At 42.3% G+C, this 23,143-nt stretch overlaps 2 protein-coding genes across 4 annotated transcripts in view; one reads left to right on the top strand and one right to left on the bottom strand.

Annotated features, from left to right (window-relative positions):
* The first annotated feature begins 274 nt into the window (after positions 1–274).
* Positions 275–22,430, top strand: Aldh6a1 (aldehyde dehydrogenase 6 family member A1). Its single transcript, XM_070030181.1, has 12 exons — positions 275–387; positions 8,493–8,552; positions 10,360–10,434; positions 10,605–10,766; positions 11,086–11,164; positions 11,648–11,950; positions 13,597–13,718; positions 14,687–14,876; positions 15,044–15,225; positions 16,694–16,873; positions 17,179–17,277; positions 20,363–22,430. Exons 1-12 carry the CDS (start codon positions 340–342, stop codon positions 20,465–20,467), a joined length of 1,605 nt encoding a protein of 534 aa, XP_069886282.1. The 5' UTR covers positions 275–339; the 3' UTR covers positions 20,468–22,430.
* Positions 17,272–23,143, bottom strand: part of Bbof1 (basal body orientation factor 1) — a 42,456-nt gene continuing 36,584 nt past the window's right edge. For all 3 annotated transcript variants that reach the window (XM_070030214.1, XM_070030204.1, XM_070030195.1), the window contains one exon: positions 17,272–17,405. Coding sequence is in view for 1 of the 3 variants with exons in the window: in XM_070030204.1 (XP_069886305.1) it covers positions 17,394–17,405 (12 nt within the window). In the remaining 2 variants the exon portion in view is untranslated. The remainder of the gene's footprint in view (positions 17,406–23,143) is intronic.

Below are 23,143 nucleotides of genomic sequence, written 5' to 3' on the forward strand. Positions count from 1 at the left end.
GGTCGTTCATGTGACCAATCAGAATTCCCAATTAGGGGGCGTCTTTCTTCTTCTGCTTACTATTCGGTATCCAAGTCAGGGCGTTTCCTTATCTCCGCCAACAAAATTGGCTAAAGTAGGTGGGAGCTAGAACGTTTCTGCTCCTAACCAATCACCTGTTCCCGGACTAGAGTGAAGGGGTTGGGAGTCGGTGCTCTGGCTAATGATTGGCTAGAGAAAATAGTCGTTTCACCAATTAGAGGATGCGTTCTGATGGAGGGCGAGGTGTAGCAGCGGGGTTCTTAAGGAGGCCTGGCTCCGCGGGTGACGCGTGGAGCCGCGGAGAGACAGCTGAGAGCCATGGCGGCGTTGGTGTTGGCAGCGGCAGGACGGGCCCGGATCCTGCAGGCGAGTGAGGGTTGGCGCCGAGGGACCACGAAGTTAGGCGTAGATCTTTTCCGCCCACTCTGAACCGTGCACGAAAGGAACCCCTTCTCTGGCTGATCATCGCGTTCCCACCCGAAAGGGCGGCCCAGTTCCACCCCCTCTGCACCCACCCGCGTTTTACCTCTGAGCTCTTCTTTTGGGGCCTTGACCTACTACTTTCCAGCCCTGTTGCGTCGCTGCTGTGACTTGCTTCCTCTCTCTTTTCTCGACCCTCCCACTGTCTTTCACCTCTGCACCAACCATCTTTCTTTTCTTTCTCCCTGAAACTCCTCTTTCTGGTCACCTTTCTTAAGAGCGTCGACCTTCTGGTCTCCAGTTGCTTCCTTTCCCCCACCCAGCTTCTCTGTTCTCGATGTGAGGTAAGGGACGAGAGAGGAGAGGAACGAGAGTCAGCGAATGGACTTTGAATATCCTATAAGTGTACACGGCTGCAACCATTTGCTAAGCTGTTTTGCCAACTAGGATAGCCCTGTGTATATATATAGAAAGCTCTGGGCTTTCTTGCTAAGACTTCCAGTTAAACTTTCAGTGAAGTTATAAACAGTTCGTGTTGGAAGTAAATAAGAAACATTATTGAGCCAGTCCCGATGCTCCAAAGAATTAAACATCTCCCAAAGAGGTGACAGAAAATGAGAGCAACAAAGATAAGAATTTCCAGAAACCAGCTCAGCAAGTACTAACACCCATCAATTGTGTGATAGAGCCAATGCATGCCTGGGGCTTGTGCTCCCAGCGCTGTGCATAGGTCTACCCCTGGGCCCAAGTTTAGCAAGGATTTAATGAAACTGAAGCAAGATTTACTTAAGAAAGTAACAACCTGCAAGGTACAACACGGCCCTCTCATGGAGCCAGGGAATTTCCTTTATATTGTTGCATTTTTATGTAATATGAGTATCAGGTTTCAGTGTGTTCCTCTGTAGAAACATTCATCCCTAAGATTCCCAGCAGAGTAAGCAAAGGTTCATATTTGAAGATGATTTTAATGGCACAGTAGAGAATGAGCTTGAAGGGATTAGAGGAACTGACTTCAGTCATATTTTCTGCTGTGCTCCCCTCCCTCCTCCCTCCTTCACTTCCTTCCTTCCATTCTATTCCTTCCTTCCTTCTTTTTTCTTCCTTCCTACCTTCCCTCCTTCCTTCTCTTTCTTTTTCTTTCTCCCTTCCTTCCTTCCATAATAGAAAAACTAAGTTTCCACTATATATTTTCCATTTCTTGAGATCTCTTACTGATATTGACTTTTTTTCTGGCCAGTCCTAAAGACTGATCTCAGGGCCTGGGCACTGTCCCTCAGTCTCTTTGTGCTCAGGATAAGGCTCTACCACCTGAGCTACAGAGCCATTTCTGGTTTCTGGTGGTTAATTGGAGATAAGAGTCTCAGGGACTTAACTGCCAGGGCTGGCTTTGAACCAAAATTCTCAGATCTCAGCCTCATGAGTAGCTAGAATTACAGGCGTGAGCCACCAGTGTCAAGCCTGAAATTGACTATTTTTTTCTTTACCTCTACCCCCATTATAGCGAATCTTTAAACAGGTATTTTATCTTCTGAATCAAGGTGGAGAATCTCTTCTACTTACGTTAGTGTATTGTGAAACTGATAACAATTGCGTAGTAAACAGGCTTATTGACACTTGCTTGTATCCCTGCTCCTGGGAAAGCTGAAGCCAGAAAAATCACTTGAGGCCAGGAATTCAAGACCAACCTGGGTAGCAGAAATACAACACACACACACACACACACACACACACACACACACACACACACACACACACACACACACACACACACACACACACACACACACACACACACACACACACACACACACACACACACACACAGAGTCTAAACTGGCAACCATGAATATTAGAGGTCTAAAAGATTTAAATAGGTTGCAGTTCCTGTTTATATTTCTTTTAGATATTCAGCTTAGCTTCTCTGTTATGGAGGCTGGTAGAACTTAACCTACAGTCTCTTTTTGCTCCTTGTGGTTGTTGAAGAAATGGAGGAGAAGGGAAAAGCAGTAGACCAGACTTCGATTGTCAACAGGCTAGGACTATTTATTGAGGAACAACAAGGGGCACAGTCCTTCCTGTGGGTTTGGAGGTTGTGCAAGCAGCTGGACTTTGGGGTGGGCTCATATAGGGCTTAACAAGGAAGCAGAAAATAAAAAAATGGGCTATGGTCTCCTGGGAACCAAGGGCAATGACCTTGGCCAGGCCCACAGTGGAATACTGGGTGTGGAGGCTGTTGTCTCCTGAGGGCCAAGGTCAGAATGACCTGCCTATGGACCAGCACATGAGCACCCACCTGGTGTTTGCTTGGCCCTGGGGAATAAGGAAAGACTCAATCCTTCATATTCCATCTTTTTTGTAACTATAACCCAGTATTAGTTTATTTTTTAATTAATTCTTTGTTTATGTGGTACTGAGGTACAGGGCCTCATGCATGAACAAGGCCTGGTACTGGCCAAAAAAAAAGTCAATAGCCTTGTAGCACTGGCTCAAGCATATAATCTTAGCTACTTGGGAAGCAGAGATCAGGGATTTCAGATTGAAGCCAGGGGTTGGGAATATGGCTTAGTGGTGGAGCGCTTGCCTAGCATGCATGAAGTGGAAGTGCTTGCCTAGCATGCATGAAGCCTTGGGGTCCATTCCTCAGTACTAGATTAAACAGAAATGGTGCTATAGCTTAAATGGTAGAGTGCTAACCTTGAGCAAAAAGTATCTTAGGGACAGTGCCACCTAGGCCCTGAGCTCAAGCCCTAGGACTAGCAAGAAAAGAAAAAAGATTGAAGCCAGTTTTGGCATAAACGTTTCTAAGACTCCATCTCAACCAGTGGCTGGGTACAGTGGCACAAGCCTATTACTGTAGCTCTGGTGGACGCACAGTGTTTCGGTGTTGTGATGTGTACCTGTCATTCATTACAAGAGGGAGAAGCACAAGTAGGATTGAAGCACAGTCTGGCTCAGGAGTAAGTCAAGACACTACCTCAAAACCAACCAATGCAGAAAGGAGGTGGGAAAGCTACTCAAGTGGTAGAACCCCTTAGTTCAATCCAAAATACTGCAAAAAAAAAAACAAAAAAACAAAAAAAAACCCCAAAACTTTACTCATTGATGTGGTACAAAGAGCAGGTAGCATAGTTATACCTGAATTCTAATCCAACTCTTACACTTCCTAGCCTTACAAATGTTCATGAAGATTAGAATTTTAAAATTGTAATAAAGTAAATGACTTGATACTTAAGTTACCTGTAATCACCCAAGTAGAAACTCGGCCTAGAATTCAGGACTTAACATTTTGGCATCTCTTCATGTACAGATCCCATCCTAGGCTTGTAGTGAAAGCTCCTGTGTTGTCATATAATGATAGAAGACTCGGGCTGGGAAGGTGGCTCAGTGGTAGAGCGCTTGCCTTGCATGCCTGAGGCCCTGGGTTCGATTCCTCAGCACCACATAAGCAAAAAGAAAAAAGCCGGAAGTGGCGCTGTAGCTCAAGTGGTAGAGTGCTAGCCTTGAGCTGAAGAGCTGAGGGACAGCACCCAGGCCCATAGTTCAAGGCTCCACGACCGGACCCCCAAAAAAAAAAAAAAAAGATAGAAGACTCTGTGACATAGAGAAAGCGCCCCAAACTCAACCTATACAATTTAAGAAAAGCTTCTATAAAGGGTTGACTCTGGAAGTGTTGCAAGACTAGCAGGTCATTAGCTAAGAGGAGAAAGGCATTCCTACTAAAGGAAATAGCAGGTAGGAAATAAATATGAGAATAGAAATCAGGAAAGTTTCTTCAGCAACAATGCTAAGGAGTATTTTGCAGGAAGTGAAATTTTGAGTTGTAACCCAGCAAAAATTTATGATACTACTCTGTTACACCTGATACACTGCCTATTTTACCCTCTTGACAGCAGTGGGTATTCGTGTTTGTGAATATATAAGGTGTAAGTGGAAGCTAGGTGCCAGTGGCTCATACCTGTAATCCTAGCTAGTCAGGAGGCTGAGAGTGAAGATCATGGTTTGAAGCCAGCCCTGACAAGAAAGTCTGTGAGACTTTATCTCCAATTAACCAAAAAACAAAAAAACAACAAAACCAGAAGTAGAGCTGTGGCTCAAAGTGGTAGAGTACTAGCTTTCTGTAAAACAGGTCTAGGGACAGCACTCAAGCCCTGAGTTCAAGCTCTATAACCACCAACAAAAAGCTTAAGAGGCCTATAATGCTCATGTTGGTTGATGAGTACATTTTCTATCCTTTTTCTTTTCTTTTTGTGTTGGTCATGGGGTCTGAACTCTGGGCCTGGGTGCTGTCCCTCAGCTCTTCAGCTCAAGGCTAGCTCTCTACCACTTGAGCCATAGCACCACTTCCGGCTTTTTCTGCTTATGTGGTACTGAGGAATCGAACCCAGGTCCTCATGCATGCAAGGCAAGCACTCTACCACTGAGCCACCTTCCCAGCCCACATTTTCTATCCCAGATGAGAGAACACAGAGTTGTGCACTGGCTCATGCTTGTAATCCTAGAAGGTTGAGATCTGAGGATCATAGTTCAAAACCAGCCTGGGAAGGAAAGTCCATGAGACTCATCTCCATTTAACTCCGGAAGTGGAGCTGTGGCTCAGATGGTAGAGCACTGGCCTTAAACAGAAGAGCTCAGGAACAGCACCCAGGCCATGAATTCAAGCCTGTAAATGACAAGAGAGCGAGCAAGTGAGAGAGAGAGAGAACACAATGTTAGTAACAAATTATTGCTTGGTGAGTATTCATTCTGTTACTCTGCAAAATATTAATGAGGGCTTACTTTATGCCAGGAACCATGATGGGGTGGAGGACACATGGTCTAGTGATTTAAGGGGAGAGAAACTTAATCATTAAACTATCATTATATAATGTAAAATGAGAAACAGGAATTCTGCCGCTTTATGGACTCTCCAGGCAAATACTTGGTCCTGATGTTGAGACTTCTAGAGTAAGTCTTGAGTTTAAGATTGGCAATGCAAAGGAGTAGGAGTAGCTGAGCAAATGTGATCAGTGCCAGGCAAGAGGGATTAACAGGGGCAAAGGCAAGAGCACAAAACATGTTCAGAATGGTTGAAGTAGAGAGCAGGGAAAAAAGTAGCAAACTACGAATCTAGAAAAGCAAGGCTACCATGTAGTAACATCAAGTTGATTAATCTTTATCTCAAGGTAGTAGAAAGCCATTGGATTGTTTTGTGTAAATGTGTGTACTTTTATTTTGCTGTGTTGTATTTTCCATTGTCAGGAATGAAACCTAAGGCCTTGCATTTACTAGAAAAATACTCTGCCACTGAGCTACATACATCCACAGGTTCACAGAAAGCTTTTGAACAAGGGAGTGATCTGACTAGTGCTATCTTTTTTTTTTTTTTTTTTGGTCAGTCGTGGGGTTTGAACTCTGGGCTTGGGTGCTGTCCCTGCGCTCTTCAGCTCAAAACTAGCGCTCTACCGACACTTCTGGTTTTCTAGTGGTTTATTGGAGATAAGAGTCTCACTGACTTTCCTGCCTTGCCTGGCTTTGAAACGGGATCCTCAGATCTCAGCCTCCTGAGTAGCTAGAATTACAGGCCTGAGCCACCAGTGTCCAGCTAGTATTATTTTTTTAAAAGACCCAGGTGCTCTGGAGACTGAAATCTGAGGATCATGGTTCCAAGTCAACCTGGGCAGAAAGTTAAGAGATTGTTTTGTTTTGTTTTGTCAGTCGTGGGGTCTGAACTCTGGGCCTGGACGCTGTCCCTCAGCTCTTCAGCTTAAGGCTAGCACTCTACCACTTGAGCCCCAGCATCACTTCCGGTGCTGAGGAATCAAACGCAGAGCCTCATGCATGCAAGGCAAGCACTCTACCATTGAGCCACCTTCCTAGCCCAGTTATGAGACTTTTATCACCAATTAACCACCAGAAAACCAGGAGTGGAACTATGGCTCAAAGCGCTAGCCTTGAGCAAGAGTTCAGGGACAGCTCTCAGGCCCTGAATTCAAGTCCCAAGACCACCACCAACAATAACAAAAATAACATATTTATAGAGTGGCTGACATTTGGATCATTTCCAAATTTGGGATTATTGTAACTAAAACTGCTATGAAGATTTGTATTGTGATAGGACTCTGCCTTGTTTTTATAACCCAATGTTGCTTTCAAGGTCCACTGAGTTCCCTCCAACTCCCCAGGACTTATCCTCTAAAACTCTGATCTGGGTTCTTGGCAAAGTCCTCATCCATACTCCTGTAAATTTAAACCATTCTTTTCAGCCACAATAGCTGACAGTATGGCCTTTTGACCTAGGCATTCTTCATAATGTGACTATCTGCTCCATTCAACACTAACTCAATTCAACATGTTTCCTTGAACAATCTTTCCTTCCCTGCTCCTTGTTTCTCCGACCCTGCTTAGAGTTGGAATCCCTCTGCAGCAATGGTTTAAGCCTGTTCTGATCTTTCTTCTTTCTCTCCTTTCATACACTTGCTCTTTCCATAACATTAAGTAATTTTTGTTCATGTGTGTGAATCCTGGAGCTTGAACTCAGGACCTGGTGCTGTCTCTGAACTTTTTCTTTTCCCCTTCAAGTCTAGCACTCTACCACTCTAGCCACAGTTTCACTGCTGGCTTTTTTGGGTGGCTAATTAGAGATATTAGTCTCATGCATTTTGCTCCCTGGGCTTGCTTTAAACCACAATCCTCAGATACCAGTCTCCTGAGAAGCTAGGATTACAAGCGTGAGCCACTGACATTCAGCTGTTTTAAGTATTTTATTGACATATATATATAATTCTTATATTTTATATGTACTAGTTTATGCTTACATTGACTATTATTTATAGTTTATTATATTTGTGTTTATTGTGTATTATCTTCAACACCTTCATACTTCAACAATATTTTCATATTGTTAGATTCTTGGTGACTGCATTTTCCAGGCCAAAATGAGGAAAATATAATGATCCCCCAAAATATTTGACACCACGCTGTTGTGGAAATTCAGAGCATGATCACATTATTTATTGTTCTTTTTTATAGTTTCCCCTGTGTCCTAGTTTTATGAGTTTTTGTTGTTGTTGTTGGTGGTGGTGGTCATGGGGCCTGAACTCTGGGCCTGGGCGCTGTCCCTCAGCGCTTCAGATCAAGGCTAGCTCTCTACCACTTGAGCCACAGCATCACTTCTGGCTTTTTCTGCTTATGTGGTGCTGAGGAATCGAACCCAGGCCCTCATGCATGCAAGGCAAGCACTCTACCACTGAGCCACCTTCCCAGCCCCTCATGTGTGTTTTGTTTGTTTGTTTGTTTGTTTTTTGGTCTGGTTGTGGGGCCTGAACTCTGGGCCTGGGTGCTGTCCCTCAGCTCTTCAGCTCAAAGCTAGCACTCTACCACTTGAGCCACTTCCGGCTTTTTTTTTTTCCTGCTTGTGTGGTGCTGAGGAATCAGGCTCCAAGCATGAAAGGCAAGCACTCAACCACTGAGCCACCTTCCCAGCCCTCATGTGTTTTTTTTGTTTTTGTTTTTGTTTTGCTGATCGTGGGCCTGAACTCTGGGTCTGGGTGCTGACCCTGAGCTCTTCAGCTCAAGGCTAGCGCTCTACCACTTGAGCCACAACACCACTTCTGGCTTTTTCTGCTTATGTGGTACTGAGGAATTGAACCCAGGGCCTCATGCATGCAAGGCAAGCGCTCTACCACTGAGCCACCTTCCCAGTCCTCATGTGTTTGTTTTTTTTTTGGGTCCGGTCATGGGGCCTGAACTCTGGGCCTGGGCACTGTCCCTCAGCTCTTCAGCTCAAGGCTAGCACTCTAGCACTTGAGCCACAGCGCCACTTCCAGCTTTTTTTCTTTTTGCTTATGTGGTGCTGAGGAATCGAACCCAGGGCCTCAGGCATGCAAGGCAAATGTTCTACCACTGAGCCACCTTCCCAGCCCTCATGTGTTTTTTTTAAAGACTAAATTACCTTTGAGTGCAAGCACCAAGTCCTTTTTCATATTTGTACTGTAGTTATATAATGTTGAGCATCTTAGTAGCTATTAGCTAAATCATTTTCTGCTCTCATTTATGAAATTCTTATTTTACAGCTTGCTTCCAAAGCAAACCCCACCTGGTATCCAGTATCTTCCTTCTCTTCATCTTCAGTGGTAAGTGAATTGGGCACTGAAGATTGACTTTCAAGAAGGAATCTAGTATAGATTTGGGTATTTTTTATGACAGTATTGTGATTTTGAATCCAGGACCTCATGGTTGCTAGTCATTTATTTAAATAATTATTACCAGTACTGGGACTTGTACTCAAGGTCTCATACTTTTTTTTGGGGGGGGGGGTGGGGTCTGGTCGTGGGACCTGAACTCTGGGCCTGGGCGCTGTCCCTCAGCTCTTCAGCTCAAGGCTAGTGCTCTACCACTTGAGCCACAGCGCCAAAATTAATATTGAAATGTGATTACCATTGTGTGGCATTACAATGTGGCACCTTTAAGGTGAGATAAAATGACTCCTATAACCATTTTCCCTGCCTTTCTAAGGTGTCCTAGACATGGTTGCTGGATCTTAGACTTTTAGCTTCTAGAACTCCAGGATAAGCTTCTTTCCTTTCTACTCTCATGTACTTGTTATAATAAAAGAAAGCACCACACCTCATTGATAATGTAGTGAATACAAGCTACTTCTCAAAAAAGGCATAGTTAGGGGCTAGGAAGATGGCTCAATGGTAGAGTGCTTGCCTCACATACATAAGGCCCAGGTTCAGTTCCTCTGTACCACATAAACAGAAAAAGCTGGAAGTGGTGCTGTGATTCAAGTGGTAGAGTGCTAGCCTTGAGCTGAAGAGCTGAGGGACAGTGCCCAGTCCAGAGTTCAGGCCCCACAACTGACAAAAAAAAGGCATAGTTACAAAAAAAATTTTTTTAAGCTGGGCGCCGGTGGCTCACGCCTGTAATCCTAGCTACTCAGGAGGCTGAGATCTGTGAGAATCATGGTTCAAAGCCAGCCCGGGCAGGAAAGACTGTGAGACTCCTATCTCCAATAAACCACCAGAAAACCGGAAGTGGCGCTGTAGCTCAGTGGTAGAGCGCTCGCCTTGAGCTGAAGAGCTGAGGGACAGCGCCCAGGCCCAGAGTTCAAGCCCCATGACCGACAAAAAAAAAAAAAAAATTTTTTTTAAACTTTTAGATCATAAAGATTTGTGTATAGCATGTAAGGAAGTCAGCAGACCAATAAGTCACAATAGCTAGTCTTTGAAAACAGAATGGCTGTAATCTTAGTATAAGCTTCTTCATGATATGTTCTCTCATAAAGTTCACTGGAGGAATAGCAGAAAATTTCCCATTCTCAGAGAGACCATAGTATTAGGAGGTTGTACTCCATCATCATATTCACTGTAGACAAGAATATTGAATGTGATGTGGGGCTGGGAAGGTGGCTCAGTGGTAGAGCGTTTGCCTTACATGCATGAGGCCCTGAGTTCGATTCCTCAGCACCACATAAGCAGAAAGAAAAAAGCCAGAAGTGGCACTGTGGCTCAAGTGGTAGAGCACTAGCCTTGAGCTGAAGAGCTGAGGGACAGCGCCCAGGCCTAGAGTTCAGGCCCCACGACCGGACCCCCTCCCCCCCCGCCAAAAAAAAAGAATATTGAATGTTTCTGGATGGAGATATGGCTCAGTGGTAGACTGCCTACCTAGCAAGTACACAGCCCTCAGTTCAAACCCCAGTGCACCCCCCCCAAATAATGAGATTAATTAGACTATATTGTAAAATATGTGGAAATGTAACAATTAAATCCTCCTCTGTATAACTAATGTAAGCTAATAAAAAGTGCCTTAGTATATGTATCTCCTTCCTAATGATAGAGACCAGAAGATTTAGTCATCCATCTAAATTTCTTTGTGACTGGGAAAGGGAGAAGCAAAACAAATACAAAGTTCTTGTGTTTTTATTATTTTGTTTTCCAGCCAACTGTAAAACTCTTCATTGATGGGAAATTTGTTGAATCCAGAAGTGACAAATGGATTGACATTCACAACCCAGTAAGCAAAGTTGCTTTGGGACTTACACCAACTAGCCTAGAATTCTGGGAATATGGTAGGAAGATGGGGACCTAGGTATTTGTTGTCATGAAACAGTGTTGCCAGAGAAAAGATGAAACGTGGAGAAGGTGAGTCGCTGGCAAAGTGTGACATCCTCTTTTCCCCATTAGGCCACCAATGAGGTCATTGGTCGCGTCCCTCAGTCCACCAAGGCTGAAATGGATGCAGCTGTTGCTGCCTGCAAGCGTTCTTTTCCCACATGGGCAGACACATCAATATTAAGCCGTCAGCAGATCTTTCTCCGCTATCAACAACTTATTAAAGAAAACTTGGTAAGAAATCTGAAGAGTGTATTTCACCCTATAGAGTGCCCACAGAGTGCTTGTTTATTTTCCAGAAAGCTTTTCAAGTACCCTTCCCAACTCTTTACCTTAAAGACATTAATCATAACTCTTTTATTCTAGTTCTGTTTTGCTCTTCCTTGGCCACTTGAGAATTAAAAGGAACCTAATGGGTGGATACAGCTCAGTGGTATAGTGTATGCTTAGCATGCATAGGACCCCTAGGTTCAATCCCTAGCACTTCCCCTACCCCCCAACCCCAAAACAGATCATCCTTGCATTCATTTCCATTTGTGTATTTTCTCTGTAGAAAGAAATTGCCAGATTAATCACATTGGAACAAGGAAAGACCCTAGCTGATGCTGAAGGAGATGTATTTCGAGGCCTTCGTAAGCTGGGAGTCACTCTTGGGACTTTCGGGGGAAAAGCAAAGAAAATGGGAGGCAGGGCTGGGAAGGTGGCTCAGTGGTAGAGCGCTTGCCTTGCATGCATGAGGCCCTGGGTTCAATTCCTCAGCACCATATAAGCAAAAAGAAAAAAAAGCCGGAAGTGTCGCCGTGGCTCAAGTGGTAAGAGCACCAGCCTTGAGCTGAAGAGCTGAGGGACAGCGCCCAGGCCCAGAGTTCAGGCCCTATAAAAAAAAAGAAAATGGGAGGCAAAGGTCCCAGAATGGGAAAATTGCTTATTTCCTTATATAGATTTTGCTATTCTGTGATGTTTTTCCCAGGGAATTTCAATTTGGATAATCTCTGTATAGAAAGCTAAATTAGTGTTTCTCTCCTGTCATTGGCCTGAGCAACATTTTCTCAGAGCTGAATTAGTAATGAGTGCTCAGTATGGACATCCAGTGCCTGACTTCTTCTATGTTCCAGAGGTGGTTGAACACGCCTGTAGTGTGACATCCCTCATGCTGGGAGAGACTATGCCATCCATCACCAAGGATATGGACCTTTATTCCTACCGCCTACCTCTAGGGGTGTGTGCAGGCATCGCTCCATTTAATTTTCCTGCCATGATCCCCTTGTGGATGTTTCCCATGGCCATGGTTTGTGGTAATACTTTCCTGATGAAACCATCAGAGCGAGTCCCTGGAGCAACCATGCTTCTTGCTAAGTTGCTTCAAGACTCTGGTGCCCCTGATGGAACACTGAATATCATCCATGGACAGCACGAAGGTAACTACCCTTCTATATGTGGCTACTTAATCTGGCTCCCCACAAAAGTCAACATATTAAATGGTGATTGGGTATTCTAAGATAAGGAAGTTGGAAGGAAAGGAATTCCCCATTGGAACATATATGGGGCTAGGAATGTGGCTCAGTGGTAGAATGCTTGTCTGGCATGCATGAAGCCCTGGGTTTGATTCCTCATAAACAGAAAAAGCCAGAAGTGGCACTATGGTTCAAGTGGTAGAGTGCTAGCCTTGAGCAAGTAGAAGCTCAGGGACAGTGCCCACGCCTGGAGCTCAAGCCCCAGGACTGACAAAAAAGGAGAAAAAGAAGGAACCTCTGTATTTGGAGGTCATGATTGTTTGCTATCTGTGTACAGAGAGGAGATTAAAGAGAAAGTTGGTCACCTCATTGCATCTTTACAGGAACCCTTTGAAGCTGGTACTGTTTTTCCATCTTACAGATCAGAAAGTCAGAACAAAATCCTATTTTGCCCTAAGTCATACTACTAGAAACCACACAGTTAGGATATGTATAACCAGGAAAGCTGACTCTGGTTCTTGCTTTTAAATAGTATGCTATATCACCTATCAATACACTAAAAGACTCAGTTACACACATATAATACACTGAGAGGCTTAGTGTGACAATTAGGTTTTTTTTTTTTTGGTCATGGGTCTTGAACTCTGGGCCTGGGTGCTGTCCCTGAACTCTTCAGCTCAAGGCAAGCGCTCTACCACTTGAGGCACAGCACCACTTCCGGTTTTCTGGTGGTTAATTGGAGATAAAAATCTCACGGACTTTCTTGCCCACACTGGCTTTGAACCTTGATCCTCCTATCTCAGCCTCCTGAGTAGCTAGGATCACAGGCATGAGCTACTAGCACTCAGCTCATACATTCTTTTTTTTTTTTTTTGGGGGGGGGCGGTCCGGTCGTGGGCCTGAACTCTGGGCCTGGGCGCTGTCCTTCAACTCTTCACCTCAAGGCTACCGCTCTACCACTTGAGCCACAGCACCACTTACGGCTTTTTTCTTTTTGCTTATGTGGTGCTGAGGAATTGAACCCAGGGCCTCATACCACTGAGCCACCTTCCCAGCCCTTATACATTTCTTAAATGACAAAATGGATCCAGTTTTGAAAGGCTGTTATCTTACAGGGAAATAGGAATGATAGCATTTAGACTGTAAGTGGAAATTCTGAAATAGAAAATAAACAGTGTGACAGGCTTAATAGGATTTGTAATTTTAAAAAGCTAAGAGAAAGCCGGGCGCTGGTGGCTCACGCCTGTAATCCTAGCTACTCAGGAGGCTGAGATCTGAGGATCGCGGTTCAAAGCCAGCCCGGGCAGGAGAGACCGTGAGACTCCTATCTCCAATAAACCACCAGAAAACCGGAAGTGGCGCTGTAGCTCAAGTGGTAGAGCGCTCGCCTTGAGCTGAAGAGCTGAGGGACAGCGCCCAGGCCCAGAGTTCAAGCCCCACGGCCGACAAAAAAAAAAGCTAAGAGAAATAAATGAGACCTTTGCAATGGAAATTCAGTGTAGACAGAGATATGTGAAAATTTCTAATTCATAGCACTGGAAAAACCATTGCCAGGTTGAGGAGACTATTGCCAGCTGTTTTTTTGGTAATTATTTATTCTCTTCTTAAAGCTGTCAATTTTATTTGTGATCATCCGGATATCAAAGCAATCAGCTTTGTGGGATCCAACCAGGCAGGAGAGTACATTTTCGAAAGAGGGTCAAGACACGGCAAGAGGGTTCAAGCTAATATGGTGATTTTTAAATTTCTTTTTCCTCCTTTGTTACAGGTGTTTAAATTATCAAGGAACAGCCCTTCAGCATCTCACTAAAGCCAGTGTTTCTTAATTACCACTTCATCCTAAATACCTTCTCATTAGCCCTGAAAATGAGTTTTATTCTGTTATGTTAATCACCTTTTAGCATATAGTACTTATCTTGGTTTAAAAAAGGGGGGGCACATTCCTCCTCAGGAGTTATTTATTCATTGAGCTTGAGTAGTAATAACCAAATTCTGTTACTGTGCCTTTTCTTCATTTATACAGTTTTTCTAGTTGTTAATCCTGCTTTTAATATGAAACCTAATTATTAATGTCAATGGTACAGATACCTTTGAGAGACCAGTCTATTTAAGACACTAGAAAAAGCCAAATGTTCCCAACAAGATTAAACTTAACTAGCAGCCATGGTATCTGTTCATGCCGTCACTTATAGTCATGTGTAGGAATTTATCTGTGGAAGAGATCATCTCATCCTACACAGGAAAGATATAAATGCAGCTTTGCACCCAGACTCCATGTTACATATCAGAAAGGTCTCTTATTTTCTCTCAGCCAGCTACTGGCATTATTACTGGCAGCTCTTTGTTTTTATTGTTCTTCATTTGACAGGAAACCCTAGCAGAAAATATCTAACTTGAGAAAAAAGAGGGGAGTTTTTCTGGTTCTTGGATGCAGTACTTGTAACCTGTCTGTTGGGTTGTGATTGTCTTCCTTTTTAGATCTAAGTAACATCTATCAGCTTATCAAGTAGAAAGCAAAAAGTAATATAGAGATCTGTTCTATGTTGCTGATTTCAGCAACAGTAAAAATAATTTCGTCCTCAAAGGTTGAATGCTTTAGTCCTTTCTTTAAATTCTTATTTGAGATCTCAGATTCTTTTAATTTCTTAGTTTAATAGTATTTGGCTAAGGAAGACCCATGCACTTTCTCTATTTCTTTAGGGAGCCAAAAATCATGGGGTAATTATGCCAGATGCCAATAAAGAAAATACCCTAAACCAGCTTGTTGGGGCAGCATTTGGAGCTGCTGGTCAGCGCTGCATGGCTCTTTCAACAGCAATTCTTGTGGGAGAAGCTAAGAAGTGGCTGCCAGAGCTAGTGGAACGGGCCAAAAAACTAAGAGTCAATGCAGGTAAATCAGTCATCTGCTCAGCAACTTGAGATTCTGCATCTAACCTTGATTTTAGCAGTGGTGTTTGCCAATTTCATCTCTAACTGTATGTGTCAATTCATAGCCATGGCTTAATAGCTATAATTTATGTTAATAAACACCTTACATACTTGTATGTTGTTTTACAGGAGACCAGCCTGGAGCTGATCTTGGCCCACTGATCACTCCACAGGCCAAAGAACGAGTCTGCAATCTAATTGATAGTGGAACGAAGGAGGGAGCTTCTATCCTTTTAGATGGGCGAAAAATTAAAGTCAAAGGCTATGAGAATGGTAATTTTGTTGGACCAACCATCATCTCAAATGTCAAGGTAAATAATTTCATAACCAGGAGAACTTAAGTCACCTTAGGTGTTATGGAATCTCATCTCTTTAAATCATACATGAAGACTTTTTTTTTTTTTTGGGTCCGGTCGTGGAGCCTGAACTCTGGGCCTGGGCACTGTCCCTCAGCTCTTCAGCTCAAGGCTAGCGCTCTACCACTTGAGCCACAGCACCACTTCCAGCTTTTTTCTTTTTGCTTATGTGGTGCTGAGGAATCGAACCCAGGGCCTCATGCATGCAAGGCAAGCACTCTACCACTGAGCCATCTTCCCAGCCCCTACATGAAGACTTTTAATGAAAAGACCTCAACTCTTGCCAAGGTTGCTGAGTTGTTCTACCTAGAATCAAAGCCTCCCCTCCTGACTTACAGTTTTCTATAATATCTATCACAAGTCCACAACTATGGTATACAGTATAGAATCAGCCATAAACACTACGTGTGTTTCAGTAACTTTATGAATTTACAAGAATTTTCCATGTAAGTTTTACATGTCACGAAATGATCTTTTTCCCAACACCTTAAAAAAGTATAAACTGTTCTGAATTTGTGGCAAAAACAGGTAACAGCCACAGTAGTCCATTGCAGTTTGTCACCTCGTTTCCTCTATAATTACTGTTTATCACCCTCCTGCCTTGGTCATATAATTGAACTCATAAATTGAGCCTTGCAGTGGCTCAGTATATCACAAGATTTACTGAATATCTACCTAAAGTTTAGTTGCCTCTCACCAGAAAGGAACCAAAAAAAGAGGTGATTTGTCAGTGTTTATTTATTATAGAGTCTTCCAATTATCATGCTAAATGATATATATCTTCACTATAATACTGAATAATCAAGGATTGAATACAAGTACAGAAGTTAGGAAATCTCTTGCCACAGAACCATAAAAGAAAAATCTACTTATCAGCAACAAACAAAAGTGACTAGGTACAATGCTAAAGGATTTTTGGAATGTTTATGAATCTGTATCAAAACAGAAACTTAATAGACTTATTTGGGAGGCAAAGAACTGAATGAAAGTTGATTGGCTTATGGTACAGAGAACTGAGTGTAGTTTCTAAAACTGGAAAAATTCTTCAAATGTACTTCATATTTGATTTATGAAAAATAAATTTTCTGTGATTTTTTTTGGTAACTATGTGAAACCAGTTGTATAACTATTAAGAAAGAAGCGTGTAGATGTAAGAAAGAAGCTAGTAGATGATCATGGGAACTTAAAAACATAGTGCTCAAAAAAAAGTGTAGTTACAGTTAATAGGAATTTCAAGTTGTTTATATGTTTTTAGCCCAGAGGATAGAGAACGACTTTATTTTCCCATAAAATGCTTAAGATGAAGAGAGGGCTAACACGAAAACTGCCCATGTAAATAGTGGGCAATAAAAATGCTAAATATAACCATAAAATACTCAACTCAAAAAGCTGACTTCTTTCCTCGATACACCACTCCTGACAGCCAAATATGACATGTTATAAAGAAGAGATTTTTGGTCCAGTTCTTGTGGTACTAGAGACAGAAACACTAGATGAAGCCATCAAGATCGTAAATGATAACCCATATGGAAATGGAACTGCCATCTTCACCACCAATGGAGCCACTGCTCGGAAATATTCCCACCTGGTAGATGTTGGACAGGTTTGTGAATATAATTTTTGGAGTTTCTTGTAGCGCTTTCCTAAGATAGTAAACAGCAATCAGTGGCCACTGCAGTTTGCTTAAAAACTGCCTCTTTAATCTCCCACAATGCTGTATTTCTTCCTCAGGAATAAAGCCCACGGGGTGGAGGACAGGGTGCAAGATGGCTATTTAAAACAAGTCTTTTTCAAACAGAATGAACTTTAAAACTGAAGAAAAAATAAAACTGGTCTCTGTATTGTCTTTGAGCTTCTAAATGGAGTCTGAGTCCTTTGCTGAGTAGTGCATGGATTTGTTCTTCTTAGGTGGGAGTGAATGTTCCCATTCCAGTGCCTTTGCCAATGTTCTCATTCACGGGCTCTCGATCTTCCTTCAGGGGAGACACCAATTTCTATGGCAAACAGGTAATTTTTTTTTTTCTTTAAGAAACTTTCTTCTTGAACTTATTCAGAAGCTAGAATTCTGCAAAGAAGGATCTGCAAGCAGCCTATCTGGGGTCATATGTTGTTCTGTAGTGTTTTCAAAAAGTCCCCTAGAAAAGATTTAAAAGATAACAAAATTTCACTAAGTTATATTTTCCTGAATAAGGCAACAAAGTTTAGGTAAAAAGCATGAAAAACCCCAAGTCTGTATTCCCTCTGCTTATGACCCTCTTCCCTTCAGAAAATTAACCTCTGACCACTACCACCCTTCCTCAGTGCTGGGTGATATGGCCCATGTACTCTTCATGGCACCTGTTTCTCCTGTGACAGTTTGAGTGCCAAGGTTGTAGCTTAATAAGGAAGAATGCCTGTCTAGAATGCTCAAGGCCCTGGTTCAATACCTAATACCAAATATATATATATATATATTTTTTTTAATTGAGTATCTCTGTTACCAAACACTGAATAAGAAAATAAAGCAAACTGGAATCAGTGTCTCTAGGTTCAAATCCTAGCCCTACCAGTTATTAGCTGGTAAGAAAACCCTCCTTTATGCCTCAAGTTTCTTCAGCTATAAAATTTGAATATATTTCATAAGGTTATAAAGACTGAATTATCACTGTTATCATATCCCTCAGCAGGTACACATATAATAAAGCAGGAACAGCATGGCATATTAAGTAGCAATAATGGCCTACATCACAGTCCTAACTGAAAAGGAAATGAGGACAGATGAGACTACATAGTGAGACATTACCTCATAAAAAAGGAAAATTAGTAAATCACAGATGACCTGTAATTTGATACTGGTAACAAGCATTTCTTAAAAAAAAAAAAAAAAAAAAAAACAGTAAAACTATTACTTAAAAGTTTTTCCTAGGAGCCAGGCGCTGGTGGCTCACGCCTGTAATCCTAGCTACTCAGGAGGCTGAGATCTGAGGATCGCGGTTCAAAGCCAATCCGGACAGGAGAGACCGTGAGACTCCTATCTCCAATAAACCACCAGAAAACCGGAAGTGGTGCTGTAGCTCAAGTAGTAGAGCGCTCGCCTTGAGCTGAAGAGCTGAGGGACAGTGCCCAGGCCCAGAGTTCGAGCCCCACGGCCGACCAAAAAAAAAAAGTTTTTCCTAGGGCTGAGAATGTGGCTTAGTGGTAGAGTGCTTGCTTAGCATTCATGAAGCACTAAGTTTGATTTCTCAGTATTACATAAACAGAAAAAGCCAGAGGTGGCCCTGTGGCCCTTGAGCAAAAGAAACTCAGGGACAGTGCCGAGGCCATGAATTCAAGCCTGGGACTGGCAAAAACAAAAAAAAGCAAACACAAAAACAGCCGGGCACTGGCGGCTCATGCCTGTAATCCTAGCTACTCAGGAGGCTGAGATCTGAGGATCGTGGTTCAAAGCCAGCCCGGGCAGGAAAGACTGTGAGACTCCTATCTCAAATAAACTACCAGAAAACCAGAAGGACTCTATAGCTCAAGTGGTAGAGTACTCACCTTGAGCTGAAGAGCTGGAGGGGCAGTGCCCAGGGCCAGAGTTCAAGCCCATGACAGACAAAAAACAAAAACAAACAAAACAAAAAAAAAAAAACAGAACAAAAATCTTTCCTAGCTTGGTGCTGGTGGCTCACACTTGTAATCTTAGCTACTCAGAAGGCTGAGATCTGAAGGTCACAGTTCAAAGCTAGCCTGGGCAGGAAAGTCTATGAGGCTCTTATCTCCAATCTCTCTTATTGCCAATTCCAGAAAACTGGAAGTGATGCTATGACTCAAGTGATAGAGTGCTTGCCTTGAACTGAAGAGCTGAGGGACAGTGTCCAGACCGAGAGTTCAAACCCCTTGACTAACAAAAAAAAAAAAAAAAAAGTTTTTTCCTAAGCAGTCCAATGTGATGGGCTTTACTTGCAGAATCAATTATTTGGATATATGAGGCAGAGAAATGCTGTAAGCACCCCCCTCACCAGAAAAAAAAAAAAAGAGAAGTAAAACATTAATAAAAGATTTTTGTTGTTGTTAATGGTATTTTTTCTGAGACAAGATCTTGCTATAGCCCAAGCTGGCCTAGAACATGTGATCTTCCGGCTTCCATCTCCCAATGCTAAGATTATAGGCATGAACAACCACACTTAATATCAAGCTTATTCTCATAAATTATACATATATGTGGTGTATACATATATCATACTTGTATGTATAAATGTACATATTTATCTCTTTTACAGTGTTACAGGATTGAATCCAGGACCTCATACATGTGTTTATATATAAAGTCTTCCTAGCACCAGTAGCCTAACACCTTTATAATTCTAGCTACCAGGAGGCTGAGATCTGAGGATTGAAGTTTGAAGCCAACAACAGGCAGGAAAGACTACAATCCCCAATTAGACTGTATCTTAGCTCTTCAGGAGACTGGGATCTCAGGATCACAGTTCAAAGCCAGCCTGGGCAGGAAGTCAGTAAGACTTTTTTTGGGGGGGTCCTGTCGTGGGCGCTATCCCTCAGCTCTTCAGCTCAAGGCTAGCGCTCTACCACTTGAGCCACAGTGCCACTTCTGGCTTTTTTTCTTTTTTGCTTATGTGGTGCTGAGGAATGGAACCCAGGGCCTCAGGCATGCAAGGCAAGCGCTCTACCACTGAGCCACCTTCCCAGCCCCAAAGAAATGTACTATTTTTTTTTTTTTTTGGTCAGTCATGGGGCCTGAACTCTGGGCCTGGGCACTGTCCCTCAGCTTTTCAACTCAAGGTTAGTGCTCTACCACGTGAGCCACAGCACCACTTCTGGTTTTTCCTGCTTATGTGCTGCTGAGGGATTGAACCCAGGGCCTCATGCATGCAAGGCAAGCACTCTACCACTGAGCCACTTTCCCAGCCCTCAGTGAGGCTCTTATCTCCAATAAAAACCACTAGAAAACTGGAAATGGCACTGTGGCTTAAGTGGTAGAGCGCTCGCCTTAAGCTGAAGAGCTGAGGGACAGCACCTAGGCCCGGATTCAAGTCCCACGACCGACAAGGAAAAAAAAAATTGAGTCACGAAATATCCTAAAGTATATGCTAACTCTTTGCTTTCTTAGGGCATCCAGTTCTATACTCAGCTAAAGACCATCACTTCTCAGTGGAAAGAAGAGGATGCTACTCTTTCCTCACCTGCTGTAGTCATGCCTACCATGGGTCATTAGAAACAAGTTTCTTCAAGACTTGATCCTGAGTAATCTTCATTCTTGACCAACTTTATTTGCCATCTTTGCTAAAAAAAAAAATTTCCTAGAATTGGATACAACTAAATTCTCTCAAGATGCTCCATCCATTCAAAGTTGCTATAGGGAGAATGTTGGTGTAATGATGACACCCAAGTTTTCACTTGTTCTTCATACTTTTTTCGGGGGTATCGTAACTGTGAAATGCTTATCTGGAAGGACAACTTAATCCTGTTTTCTAAAATTTCTCCTTTTTGAAGGAGGGAGAGGTCACTCTATATACAGAAAATATTTCAACAAGTGGAAAAAGAACCCTTGTGGGGAAATAAGACATAAACAGTTCACTCTCTAATTGTGCCTCAAATACAGCCCTTCATCAACAGCAGTGGGCACTACCCCTCCTCTGCTTTTCACTCATCATGTACCACACAGATGTACACCATTTCTACTTATCCAATATGATGGCTATTTCTCTTTTGCTCAGTGTCACTTCATTGTCCTTGTGATTTATGAGCACAAGTTCATTCATTGTCCTTGTTCCTGCTTCTTAAAATACTTCACAAGAATACCTCAGTATACAATGGATAAATCAACCTTTTATCAGCTGTGCCAAATGTTAACTTTCAGAGTTTGCTTCAGCAATCACTAATCAATGCTTCAGCTATTAATTTACATACAAATTGTCTTCTTGGATAATTGTTTCAAAAATTATTTTGTATCCAGAAATTAAGAGTGTTTTAACTATGTGAAATGGGTAAGATTCTTGCCTTAACCAAGTCTAACCTGCTATTATTTGCCAAATTTATATATTATTATTTCCTCCTGCCTGAATTTCTCACTAGTAATATTTTAATGAAAGAACAATTTATGTAGAATAACTCTTCAGGACTTAAGAAATTTCAAAGCTTTCCATTACATAAGTAGTGACAAGCTTTTGATAGTCTTTGCTACCACAAATTCAACTACCTTGGAATGTTTTGTTTCTTTGCTCTATCTAAATTTTAACTCAGAATAGAAACTGATGTTCTAAACAGCAGGGATTCTTTTTGCTCCACCATCCCATATGAATCCTAACTTTGTGAACTAGAAGAAGCCTGTTAGCTCTGATGGAGGGAACTCTGCTGCTCTGCCAGATGGCACTGGTTAATTACTTTTCTGCTTCCTCATTAATTATTTGGACCCTATTCTACGTGGTTAATTCAATGAGTTAAGTAAAGATTGTTTAAAAAATATATGTATACTCAATGGACTGTACTTAAGGCTTATTATTACTATGTACTGGCTAGAATGTCAGACCTTCAGTAATTAAAAGAACTAACAAGCCAGGCATTGATGACTCATACCTAGAATCCTAGCTACTGAAGAGGCTGAGATCTGAGAATCACAGTTTGAAGCCAAGCCTGGAGGAAAGCCTGTGATTCTTATCTATTAACCCACCAAACAGCTCCAGAAATGGAGCTGTTTCAAATGGTAGAGTGCTACCCTTGAGCAAAAAAGCTCATGCACACAGCATCCAGGCTCTGAGTTCAAGCCCCAAGACTGGCACACAAAAAAAATTAACAAACCACACAGCCCTGTTGGTTTTTTTTTCTTCTGCCCTTTCTAACGGTGGCAATAGAAATTGGTAAGTTGAGAATACAATGCCCTTTGTTTTAGCTCATAAAATAGCTATTTTTTAATCCAATCCAATAACTTTAGTCTGGGTTGAATAAAAAGTTATTGTCTAAATTCCAAGTTGAATTAAACAATCACAAGACTCTTAACATTTTCTTTATAGTTAAGGGAAGTCACTCTTTTAAAGATGACTAGCCGGGCGCTGGTGGCTCACGCCTGTAATCCTAGCTACTCAGAAGGCTGAGATCTGAGGATCGCGGTTCAAAGCCAGCCCGGGCAGGAGAGACTGTGAGACTCCTATCTCCAATAAACCACCAAAAAAAAAAAAAAAGATGACTAATCAAGCCAGCACCAGTGGCTCATGCCGTAATCCTACCTACTCAAGAGGTTGAGATCTAAGGATTGCAATTTGAAGCTAGCCCGAGCAGGGAAAGCTTGATTCTTATTAGAAATAAACCACCAAAAAGCCAGAAGAGCTCTACTTCTGTAGTAGAGTACAAAGTAGTAGTACTCCAAGTAGTACAGTACAAAAGTTCAAGGACAGCACCTATACCCTGAACTTAAGTCCCAGGACTTAAGTTCACAAAAAAAAGACTAAGCAAAATTGCGTTACTATATTCGGCCAGCTACTTGTTCATCAGAAGTTTGTTCTTTTTCTTTTTTGGTCAGTCGTGGGGCTTGAACTCAGGGCCTGGCACTGTCGCTGAGCTTTTATTTTGCTCAAGGCTAGCACTCTACCACTTTGAACCACAGAATCACTTCCTGTTTTCTGGCAGTTAATTGAAGATAAGAGTCTCAAGGACTTTCCTGCCAGGGCTGGCTTAGAACTACAATCCTCAGATCTCAGCTACCTGAATAGCTAGGATTACAGGTGAGCCACCAGCACCTGGCTGTTTCTTAGATGGAGAAAACTAGTTATAGTCATGGTGGTAGCAACTAAAAAATAAGGATTTTAATCTCTCTGTTGAACTACTATGACCTTATTTGAATTTTCTCTTTCTACATTGTACTAATTGATTATCAATAAAAGTCCTTAAAAAGAAA

The sequence above is a fragment of the Dipodomys merriami genome, unplaced genomic scaffold (genome assembly GCF_024711535.1).
Source record: "Dipodomys merriami isolate MVZ:Mamm:240054 unplaced genomic scaffold, mDipMer1.0.p SCAF_1, whole genome shotgun sequence".
Taxonomy (NCBI): Eukaryota; Metazoa; Chordata; class Mammalia; order Rodentia; family Heteromyidae; genus Dipodomys; species Dipodomys merriami.